The 12,945-nt window shown below is 35.2% G+C and overlaps 1 protein-coding gene across 5 annotated transcripts in view; it reads right to left on the minus strand.

Moving 5' to 3' along the window:
• The window catches only part of CNKSR2 (connector enhancer of kinase suppressor of Ras 2), a 200,986-nt gene that overhangs the window by 130,726 nt on the left and 57,315 nt on the right, over positions 1-12,945 (minus strand). For 4 of the 5 annotated variants that reach the window (XM_039354439.1, XM_039354440.1, XM_039354444.1 and 1 more), the window contains exons 6-7: positions 9,590-9,709; positions 1,653-1,712 (exon numbers count right to left, since the gene is read on the minus strand). In XM_039354439.1, coding sequence (XP_039210373.1) covers positions 1,653-1,712; positions 9,590-9,709 — 180 coding nt within the window. The remainder of the gene's footprint in view (positions 1-1,652; positions 1,713-9,589; positions 9,710-12,945) is intronic. The other variant, XM_039354441.1, reaches the window with a different exon arrangement.

A 12,945-nucleotide genomic window follows, 5' to 3' on the forward strand; every position in this document is an offset into this window, starting at 1 on the left:
CTTCAAAAACATAACTTATTTCTTCCCAAATATGAATCTATTTCTTTCTGAATAAATCTATCTATTATATATTATGGATATAAACAGTGTATTCCTTTTTAAAAAAGCTTGTATTTATCAAGAATGGGTGGCTATCTTATATTTGTTATATATATTTTAAGAGATGCTGACAATAATATCTTTCTAACAACTGTTCATGTAAACATGTTGCTAATATAGGATTTAGTAGTTCAAGAAACAATAAATACATCCTTTAGCCAAGGATTTGTCATTCTGGTAAAATATACTGATTCAGAGGAAAAACAAACAAAGCTAACAATCCATATGATTCTTCTACAAACAAATATTCACACACATAGTTGCAATTCTCTACAGTCCCATTTAGCTTTGAATTCTATCAGTTTTGTTTAGTTTCATATACATCCATCAGATCACTCATATAATGTGTATGAAGGAGCAACCCAGATAACTTGATCTGATATTATTTCCACCCTAAGAGAAATGTTAACCAAGTAATATAAACCAATAGAAAAAAGAAAATAGATTGGGCATTCATGTGTATTGTACTGATCTAAAAATGGAGCATTAATAGCCCTCTCAACTACTCGTGAGGATTCAAATAATATGAAAAGATGAGACAACTGTAGCAGCAAGCTTTAACTCTAGCTTATATACATTCAGTTAAATTCATTCAGGTGTACAGTTGTACAGGAAGGGGATCCTTCTAGATTTGGTAAGCTGGAAATTAATATTTAAACAAGGACCTTCCATAGTAAAATAAACTGTATGATGGTGCTAAGATGGTTGTTAAAATAGTTTATATTTAGAGATGTTAGGTCTTTATCAAAACTGAAAAGTCTGATCTTTCTTTTAAGAAGACAATGTCCATATCATATCATATCATATCATATCATATCACAAGCCAGATTTATCAATGGACATCCCCATGTATAATGAACTATTTGTCCCTTCAAGTCTGTGGATTGGTCAGCCAGTCATAGGATTTAGGATACTGTATTGTATAAATTTAGTGCAAAAGAACTTGTGGAAAAGAACCTTGTCATAAATTTAACCTGAGCTAGAGGCCCCTCCGTTGTTTATTCCCACTGGAAGTTTCCAGTGTACTTCATTTGCATGATACAGTAAACCCTTACAAATTAAAGATAGTTATTCTCCAGTGTGTGGTATGGGAGTGAAGGAACACGCTGTAATGCAGAGGTCCTCAACCTTGGCAACTTTAAGACTTGTGGACTTCAACTCCCAGAATTCCACAGCTAGCTTTGCTGGCTGAGGAATTCTGGGAGTTGAAGTCCACAAGTCTTAAAGTTGCCAAGGTTGAGGACCCCTGCTGTAATGTGTTATGCATAAATTAATGTCAAACCAACCTGTTTTATAATATTATTTGAACTGCACAAGTGAATTTAGATGAGAGCTGGAGAGTTTCTGAAATTCCAATTACTGCACTATATATTTAGGGTGGCTATTATATAGATTATTACAGCAGAGTGTCCATGGGTGAGCTATGGATGAATAAATGATATAACATATTCTTGGTCCTTTGCAATTAAGATAGGCAATCTCAGGGATAATTTAATCTAAAGTTAAATTTAAAAATGCTCCAGATCTCAGTAAAACGTATTATCAATACTTACATTTTCTGTTGTTCCAGTAATTACATGGAGACCATCATATGTAGATTTAATGTACATACCCTAAGAAAAAGACATCATGGGAAAGAATTTGAAACATTTTTCCATACTACCATCCAACATACACTTCTGATCTGTCTAAAATTCATCTGCTGATAGTTGAGTGATACAATGGAATACTACTCTGAATAACAGAAAAGTGATTCCGTCTCGTTTCTCAAAAGACTGATGTATATTAGATGTAAATTATTTCACATTTGTTTGTAATGACTCATCATCTGGCTTAGATTTGTGTGATAAGAAGCAAATTCTCAATCTTCAGGCAACAATTGTAATGAACATGGAATTATTTAAAATAATTCCACATGGCACCATTTTCACGTCTACTGCCCTGGAGCTGGATGCATAGTCTCACTTTTATAAGTGCAATCTATAAGTACACCACTACAAACTATGAAGGCAATCTAAAATACAGGACAAATCCAGATGGGTACTAAATCAAATCAGGCATACTTCTCAGATGTGTCAATCATTTTAAACTGCACAACATATGATTTCAAGGTAGCAGGAAGCTACGGGGTTTCCTATAATTATTTGAAGTGATATCTTAACGTTTTTAAAAATCCAAAGTTTCAAGAGGTCACTATTAAAGAAAATGGAGAAAGATTGTAAAAGGCCATCTTTTCATGATAAAAAATGGGTCAATTCCTCTCAATAAAGTAAGAAGCATATACTGATTTCATAGGATTTAATATATAATATTTTAATAAACATGTTAATTGAAATATATGCTGATTGAAACAAAAAATAGGTAATTATGCAACAGAGAATTATTATAAAGCATTTCAAATCATAATCACTGAACTATTTACTTAACAGTACTGACAGGATCAATAAAAAGGTTTCTAATACATGTAGTATTTATTTTGCAAACTTATAAATTTGATTCAAGAACTGTGTGAAATTGATGTATAATCAGTTGGTACACACTGAAATTTAGTAAAATTCTCAATAGGTTAAATTTCTTTCAAAATTAACAGTTAAGACAATCCTATAAAATACCTTAATTCTGTGAACTTTACTGGAAAGCTTTGTTCTTTATAATTTACAATGTGCCCAAATGTTCAAATGAATATGTCTACAGTGAACATAAACCTCCAGATTCACGCTGATACAAACATAGGTTATATTTTTCCATTTTAGCTTTTACAGTACCCATTGATACATTTTTAAATGATAGATCCAGTCTATCTCTATGGTTTTAATATTTTTACATGCATAATTGGTAGATAGGTCTAGGGTGCTAACTGAAGAAAATGATTGTCCAGTTTTACTCTGTTCAACTCATGATTTTACGAACAGTTGAACTAAATTATCTATTTATCTGTGTTTTTATACCCCTGGTAAATAGAAATGACCAGACAAAATTGAATCTCCTGTTGATGGGGGGAGGAATACTAAAGAAGGTATGGTAAAAACTTTGAAAAAAGTATTTTCATGTATCATCTCACATAATAATAATCAGTCTCCAACCTTTCTTTAATAAACAAGACTCTCGAATGATAAGTATGGATTTACTTTTAGTTGTTCTTTGATGAAAATGATTAACTAAATTTTCTTAATTTGCACCCTTATTTAAAATCTGCTTTAAAAACACTTCAATATGTTCCATAAACAACTCTTTTTACTGAACCCTGTCAAATTCTCTTCCTGAAGAAGTTAGCTTCACATACATTTATTCAAATTATCTTGGTTAAATATATTTTTATCTACTTTAATTTTGAGGAGTTTTTTTAACTAGCTCTGTTCTTTATGGGATTTTTAAACATTGTTATTATTATCAATTTTTTTGTTGTTCTGTTTTAACACAGTTATGTGTCTGGTTCTTTTTAAACTGCAACTATCCATTAGAAGAAAATACCCTCTGCTCTATATTACAAGTTTGTAGGGATATAGCTTGTTAGCTTAAAATAAATAATAAAATAAAATAAAATAAATAATATCCTCCATATTATTTATACTAATAGTTAACTGGCTTCCAGGATAAGGATTGTTTGCTCTTGAATATATAGTTAAAACTACATACTTATTTTCTATCCATAAAAACTGTCATTTTGGTTTGTTGTTGTTTTTTTTTTAAAAAAAATAGTATTTAGAAAACTGCAACATGATTCTATAGAGTTCTTGCTGACAGAACTTTCTTTGGTGTCTTATTTCTTAATAATTGCCCTGCATCAAGACTTGACAGAGAATTTTTCCTTTGTTTCCCCTCCTTTTAGTTTTAATAGGGGTTTGATTTGGAGGGGGGATCTATGACAATTTGCCGTGGCCAACTCCCCACGGCCAACTTGCCATGGCTCATCATGGGACAACTGGCCAACTCACAACGGGACAACTTGCTGCAGGACAAGAGTTAAACTAATATTAAAGAAATGATGGAATGAACTAATTAAAGAAAGGAGCAAGAGGAGGGACAAAATGAAATGTGAATGACAAAAATTAAAATATGTTTTTAATTTATTTTAAATAATTAAATTGAATTGTTAAATTGTTCCAGGGCAAGTTAGCTGTGGTGAGTTGTAAATTGGCTGTAGCGAATTGTCCCATTCCAGATTTTTAAGCTATTCATCTGTGTGTTTTATTATTAGTAGACCTAGTTCTTTTCACTAAGCTGCAAAATATAACTCCAAAATCTTTCATATTTGCAATGAAGGTTCATCTTCCTATTCTGTAGAAATGTTCTGTTGCTATTTTTTAGAAAACAATTGTTATTTTGTCATGTCAATGTTAATTTTAACATGAATTGGCCCACTTTAGTCAATAGAGTGTAGACAGTAAATGATACGTTTTTATTTACTGAACTCCTGGAAAAAAAACAGTCACATTCCTGTCACTGTTAACATTTTTTTCATCTTTTCTATGTTCCTTCTGCCCACGTATCCCTGCACAATGTCTGGTTTATAATGATATAAATAAGGAAAATTACAATAAACTCTCTTGCAGGTGTTTTCATATTTAGTTTTAAAATGTGTTTTGTAGCAATGGGATGTAGGGATGTGGAGGGTGCTTGAGTTCACCAGCGAAGCTCCATTCATGCGAATGGAGCTTCACACGCCAAGGCCCTCTGCTTACACAAGCGGAGCTTCACGCACAAGCACAAGTGCCCACCACTCAAGCACCATCCTCTCGTGTGAGTGGACCTTCATGAGTGAGTGCAAGTGTTTGCCTCTCATGCCAGGGGAGCTTCACGCATGAGCACAAGCACCCACTATTCGCGCGCAAATCTACATTTGCATGAATGGAGAGTACATGCGCCCACTGCATGCCGTGCCTGCCACTCACATTACCACCACCTGCCAGGCTGGGTTGCCAAGCTGGAAAGGTTGCGGACTACTGACTTAAAAGAAATGCATTTGGGTGCTAAAATTATTGCATCTAAATTGAGTTACATCTAATATTTTGAATTACTTGGTACTGCAATGTGAAGATTCCAAAGATAATCTAGTGTAATTATATAGTACTATTTTGAAGATACATTAATCATTTAATAATACATTTTCTAAGTTAGTTAACTAAATTGAGTCTAAGAAGAAATATTTTGAGTAAATGTTTACATTCTTTTGACATACATATCAATGATTTGACAAATTAACTTGAGGCAAGGGAATTAGATATAGTATGCATCTACAGTATGTCATAAGACTAAGATACCTTTCCTTCACCAATTATATGCAGCCCAAAGAATTCACACACACACACACACACACACACACACACAGTTACATATTACTTTCTGGTGGGCTGGTTACAAATGTTGAAAGAACTAATTTAAATATTTAATTCTCAAAGTTTTTTGTTTTAACTGATTTAAAATTAAAGAATATATAAATGGCAGATTTTCTTCAATAAGTGTAGTTTTCTCCATTCACAAATATATATGCCCTTCTGGATTTTATTTCCTTTCTTTTCCTCACCCCTCACCCCATTTTTTCTATTATACACACAAACACAAACACACACACACACACACACACACACACACACACAGAGAGAGAGAGAGAGCCAGACCCATATGATTTATCCTTGTTACATCACTGTGGCATGAGCTGCACAAGTTCCCAGTCTTTCCAGAAGCAATTCAAGCTGCTGGTTATTATTAAAGTCCTAGATCACTGGAACCATCTTTTCCTAAGTGTATCTGCCTGTTTCACCAGGTCAGAAAAGATGGCAGTGAAGTCTCCATGTCCCTTCCTTCTTCTTCCCATTTAGAAGGACCTAGAAGCACCTTTTCCATAGTAGTAAAAGGGATTCTTCATTGGATGCTTTGAAACAGGATGGCTGAGGGTCTAGATTTGAGTTTTATTGTTTCTGTTGAAACAATAAAACCCAAATCTAGTTTGGATTGTATTTGGTTTGTTTGTATTTTCATTGTTGTAAACTACCCAGAGTTTTGCTTTAAGAGAAATGGCCTTATAAATCTTTAAAATAAATAAACAATAAATATACAGACACTGTGTTCTGCACAAACAGGTATACATCTCCTTCATGAAAAAGCTTTGCTCCACATAATTACACTCTAGCTAATGTATTTTACAAACCTTATGCCTCTGAATATCATAACAACGTATATTTGATATATGTATCAATTTTATGACATAATAATTCTATTATTCCAGAGAACATGTTATATTATTGTGAAGTAAACACATTACTTCTATAACATTCAAAGTGAAGAGGGAAAAACTTACAAAAAACTATGCTCAAGATTAAGGTAACATAATGAAAAATAGAATAGAATAATCAATATATAGTTTAAAAAACTAATTTTTAATATTGCAAGAAAATATAAACACACACCAATACATGCCCATACCAACACATATATACACAAAAAGAGAGTTCTTATGACTAATTCTTTTAACTTTGGAAGGCACCATCTGTGGGCCACAGGAAAGGATCCTGGGCAATTTAGAGATGAGGTGGAAATCATTGTCCCGTCTCACCTCACACTCATACCAGAGGAAGATTTAAACCATAATTATAATATTCATATGCCTATTTGTCTGCCTGATCCTACAAAATTCTTTCTTTTGTTACTGCTTATAAAAACAATATATTTAGCCTTATGACAATTGTATTCTGTATAACTTAATTGATTTTACTAGTAAAATAATGAAAATAATCTTTTAAACATTTTAAGATACGCTTCAGATGATATAAAATATTTAACCATAGCTAATTATTAAAATGTATTACAATGATTTTAAAAACAGTTAAAAATTCTGACCTACAACTTAAAATAAATTATGACACTTAACACAATGCTTTAAAAGGTAAACCCCCCAAATTTAAGACATATAAGTGTCAAAACAAAGTGTATGTGTGTTTACAGGCATTTGCACATATGCAATGAATCTGGCATGTATGTCCTGATGGAAAGATTGCTCATTAGTGGCTCAGCTGAAGTATATAAAAATTAATTTGCTTTTGAAACATTGTAATCCTTATTATTTCACACATGTGAGAGTGAACAGGCAAATTGAAACAAGAAGCACTTGCTTTATCAACTAAGCAAACATTATTTTTTTCAGAAGTTCAATGCATTATGATAAAATCAGTGACACGAAACCTTCTTCTACAGATATTTACATCTTTACCCAGCTGATGGAAAATTTCTATGAATTGATTACATATAAGGAATCTTGAAAGATTCTCCACCCAACACTTCCATGACTATTTCTTAAAAATTGTACAAGATCGAATACAAAAGGCTTTGTGTCCTGCTTATTAACTGTTAAAACATTCACAGATAATATATAGTCAATATACATATCACATTCAATACCAGTTGTATTGAACAAAAAGTATCAAATTTTAGTTTTAATATATCAATCACATTCACAAATAAGTCTTAATTGTCAACTTTTTCAGCTTGGACTTTGCAGTAAATCTCATATTTCCTGGTACTTGACCACTTAACTCAGGGTGATTTCATAGAAGATACGGTTCTTCAAAATTAAAATCTGTATTGCAAAGAAGAATGAAGCCATACACAACAGTTGATTGCCAGTAAAAAGAAGCAATGACTTTTTATACCCTTGGGGTTTTAAAATCATGGTTTCCTCCTCACCCATTGATGGATACTTGTTATAGTTCTTGGTAGCCTTGAAATGGTTGTTATACTTCTACACGATGGTCATCTCTGCCCTGATAATTATTTAAAGGCTTAATCCTTACATTGATATCGCAATGTTGGTGGGAATTATAGCAGAAGAATAATATACTATACAATTGAAACCAAATTGCATTTGATCTTTTTATATGGCTTGAGCAATTTGTTCACTTTTGTATCCTTTCCTTCTTGCCATTACCATTTATTATTTGGTCCAAGTGTAACATCAACCATAACATTAATTTCATTTGTCTTTATTTCTGAAACTGTTATTCTTCCCTTATATTAAGAAAATTTATCCATATTCCTTGCTATTATATTGTGTTTTCTTGGTAACTTATTTCTCTACTACCAGCAGAACTTCCAAGTTTATAGCAATTCAATACATAAACCTCAAGTAAAACCAAACTCTATTTGAAGCTTGGGTACACAACTCCTTTGTTTGTACTTCCTATGTCAGAAATGCCAAAGCATTTAAAAACCATCAAATATCAATAATAATTATAAGAAAATTTGAATAATTATCCTTTCATTCTAATTATTTTTAATATCATGCCGTTTATGTAAATGTCACTTATAAAACATTTTCCATTTCTAGGCTAATAAAAGGTTAATGTTACAACTTACTATTTAATTCCAAAATAATATGTTTCAGCAAGAAATAGACAAAATGACCACTACTCAAAATACATTTGAAAAAAGACATATGAGCTAATTTAAAAAAAAAAACTGAAAAATCATTTTGATATTTTCTTTTTTGTACTTAAAGAATTGGTTTTATTGTACTATATACAGTACAACCAAACCATTAATAAGTATTTCTTTATAGGAACAGTCTTAAAATCTAAACAAATAAAAAGGAGAAAATCTGTAACAGTAACGGGGGTGGAGGGCATGGTATCTTTACAATTAAAAAGAGAATTTGGTCATCTCATAAGAAGCATTTCTAAAAAGAGACTGGAGTAGAAAAGCTGTACAAATATCCAATGAAATTAAAAGTACAAACATTTTAATCAGATTATGACATGGGACATGGAATAAATTACAGATGGTGGAATAGAAAATGACTTTAATATGCTACCATGACACTGAGACAAATACAAGATTTAGAACAAGGGACTGCAGAATAGCACAATAGAAGGCAGATTGAAGGTAAGATTGAGTACAAAGGATATTGTGAAATTTAGAAAACAATGATTTCAGGATTTAAAATATTTTAGGTGAAACCAAATACATATCCAAAAAATTAAAAGTGTTATTCTTTGTTTCATAACACATTTACGGAGTATAGCTATGAGGAAATTAAAACAACAATATTTGGGGAAGACAGTATAATAATATTAATATATTTGTATTAGCAGACTTGTAATGGCATTATTTATATCAAAGGCATTTTCATAAATTAATGAGGATTTCTTCAAGTATTAGAATACCTCACAAGTATTATATAATATACGATAAAATTATTAATATATTATCAGTCAGAGGCACAATAAAGTTTACAGTATTCTGTAATTTAAAGTTGAAAACCAATTCTAGAAAACTGCAGAATACAATCTACTACAGTACTTCAAAGATAGTTTTAATCAATATTATTTTCTTAAGGATTTTATAAAATAACTGTTAACATGCAATACTGACCATGGTATATCTGACTGCTTCATACAGATTTGCAGTAAAGGGTCTAGATATGCCAAATAAACATTTTATTCAGAAAATGTATTTCTTCCATTCTGGTTGAAGTTTTGATTAACTCTGTACACCTTACCAGCCCTTCACTTGGCTTGATGTTTGCTAGCTGAATCACTTCCAGATGAGCAGATTGAGACACAAGGGGATCAGATGAAAGTGAAATTATATGATCACAGACGCTAGATAAAGTCTTACACTAGAAAACAAACAAACAAACAAAAATACATTATCTAAGGAACTTTAAGCCTAATACAGCAAACCTTGGGCATTATAGTTAAAGATATAATTTTACTCCCTTATAAGATTGCAATTATGATACAATAATCGGTCAGATAAAAAATTCAAAAAGAAAAAAAGTTTAGAGATTGGGGATTTCTCTCTCTCTCTTCCCCGTTTCTGAAAGCATTAGTAAATATATGGCTGATGAATACACATATATACAAACTTATTTTACAACCATAATAACAAATACAATCCAGATTTTTCCTATATATATTATATATTATTTAATAATCCATTGTTAAATAGGTAATGCTAATTATCTAATAGCTGACCTAATCATGTAAAAGGGGAAAAAATGTAAAAGCACACATCCCCAGTAAGAGAAAATAGGGAAATAAAACTAGTTTGCTTCAAACATATACAATACAGCTTGTTTGTTTATAAAATTTATTGGCTGCCCATTTTACCATAAGATAATTTTAGGCGGCTTACAGTTACATCTAAGTTAAAATATAAAATCAAACATGAAAACCAAAGACACATGGGGAGGGTGGTGGCGGAGTGGGGGGGACGTGGTATCTGTTATTAATCAATGACCTCCATTCTGCTGCTCCCCCACTGGGGCCCCAAGCCGACTGGCAGAATCACATCTTTAGGCCCTTACAAAAATAATTCTGTGTCCTGTGGGAACCAAGGTTATTCTGTTGGTTATGCTAGGTTGGGTAGGGTGTTAGAAAGTCCTCCAAACTGTTCTATTGGGAAATGTAGCTGATTGCATAGCACTGAGGCAGGAAGTTTGACTTTGTAATAGTGTAACTATGTGGAGGGAATTTTAGACTTGGTTTCACTTTTGACCATACTGATATTTTGTATCCAATAAACATGTTCTTTGAGGAAGCCTCTAGCCTCGGAGTTCTAATTTATTTGGCTCTACCTATTGGAACCATGACATTAAACCAAGTCTCCTAAAACCCTTCATTTTCCTGGGGTGCTTTGGGAGGACAACAAAGATTTTGGGATGGAGAAGAGAGATGAATCCGCCACTGGTCACAGCGGGGCTTCAGTTCTCAGGGTGCAGGAAGCTGTTCCAGCTACCGAAGAAGTGCTACAGGCGGGGGCTTGGCCAAAGGCCAAAACCTGGAACGTTTTCAACCTGGAAAGTTGGTACTGCAGGAGGGAACTAAACTCCTAGCGGATTTTTCTCAGGCAGAGGCGACTCCTCAGCGCAGAAGCACCTCTAAGACTGCTGAAGAGGAGCTCTTACTGATCACGTCCCACGGTTCTTCATCCGCATCACTAAGAAGGGGAAGGGATCGACTAGATGGAATGACTCCATGGAGTGGAAGTACCAGACAGCAGTCCACAGCCCGTCAGTTGAACAGCTAAAGGAGAAATTCGACCGACTGAAAGTCAAAGTGTTGGCCCCTGCCACATAGTGCATGTGTTCAATGGGGTGAAAAGCAGAACCCTACCCGTCACTTCCACCACCTTGCCGGAGCCCCAGTCCCATTGCTGAAGCCTGCACTGTGTCTCCCGCTCCCCATTTGGCAGTGATGTCAAGCCCTGAGTCCCAGCTAAGCCCTCAGCAACAGCATCGGGCCGCGAGCCCAAGGGTCCAGCAGAGAGGATTCCGGAGCGTGGTACAGCCACGACTCCAGGATCGAGAAGCTGCCCAGCAACCAGTATACTTGGCCCCGCAGCCTGTGGAGCCACCCACCAACAAGCCCACTTTCAATGGGGATCCCGAGAAGCTACCTTTCTTCTTGAATCAAGTCTGGGTCTACTTTGACCAATACGCTTATGCATACCTCAGTGCCATGATGGTGAATGCAGTGGTGGCTAACATAGAAGAAGCAGCTGAGTGGGTGACCAACCTTCACAATGAGGAGGCCCTTGAATTGTTGGATGCAAATTTATTCATGGAGCTATGGACAGCATGATTTGAAGATGAATCCAAGCACTGCAGGCGGAAAAAGAGATCCACCATTTGAAGCAGAAGGGCCGCCCAGCAAAAGAATATGTTCAGGAGTTCCGGAGGTCACTGGTCGGTTAGGACAGTGGCTGGCACGATCGTTGTTCCACTACTTCAAGGGAAGGGTGGGCCGCAACCTATTCTAAGAGTGCATTTACTGAGGGATTCCTAACCAATTACGAGATTGGTATAGTATGGCAGTGACCCTGGACATTGAATTAGATCAAGCAAAGAAGCCAGCTACTGAAACAGAAGCAAGTTCCAAAAATGTGCCTATTTGGTCGATGTCCCCAGACTACCTCAGCATCCAGCACTTCCCGAGCACCCGTCATGGTTCCCATCAAGTGTTTCAGATGTGGACAGCAAGTTCACCGTGCTGCTGAATGCCTGGCTCCTGCTCCCCAAGTCAAGAGCACATTGCTTCGACTGTTAAGTCCAGGAAAGCCCCACGGGCAGGACAAGAGAAATTGAATTGGGCTCATCAGGAGCAGATCGTCCAGATCTCCTTTTCTTCCCAGGTAGAAGCAACAGCTCTGCCGGAAGACCTGCCGATGTTGGCACCTTACAATAGTGATGAGAAAGGTGAAGACAATCCGATGATAAGTTGAGCCATCTCACTCTTTGCTATTCCTGCTAAGATTATAGTGCCAAAAAGAGGGGCCCAAGCAGACTTAAACGTTCTCATAGATTCGGGTTGCACCAGGTGCCTAATCAATTTCCTCATAGTTCTTAAGCTAGGGATTCATGCCAAACTATTGCCCCTAGCCATGAAATTTGAACAGGCGGATGGGTCTCTTATCAGAGGTTCCCCTGCAACACACCTGACAGAGCCAGTGTGCTTAGAAATGGGACAGCACTGGGAAATCATCCCTTTTGTAGTGATCCCAAAAGTGACAAAGATGGTGATTTTAGATCTGACTTGGCTTGATAAATGGCATCCCACCAATTGGTGGGAGAACGTTGTGAGAACTTTGAGGTTAGCAACAGAACCCTTCCACCTACTGAGACCAATGAGATAAAGGGAGCTCTGCAGTTGGGACCCAGAAGGGAACCTCTCAAGACTTTAAAAGCTGCCGTAGAGCGAGTGCCAGGGATCCAACTTATTCCCAGTGAAAAAGAATGTGACATGCTTCCACCTCACTGAGCCACTGACTGTGCAATTGAGATCCTATCAGGTGCCAAACTCCCAAAGCCCAAGATGTACTCCATAACACCTAGGGAGATGAATAAACTGAGAA

This window comes from Crotalus tigris, unplaced genomic scaffold (assembly GCF_016545835.1).
Source record: "Crotalus tigris isolate CLP2741 ecotype Arizona unplaced genomic scaffold, ASM1654583v1 scf7180000018553.2237530, whole genome shotgun sequence".
Classification (NCBI taxonomy): Eukaryota; Metazoa; Chordata; class Lepidosauria; order Squamata; family Viperidae; genus Crotalus; species Crotalus tigris.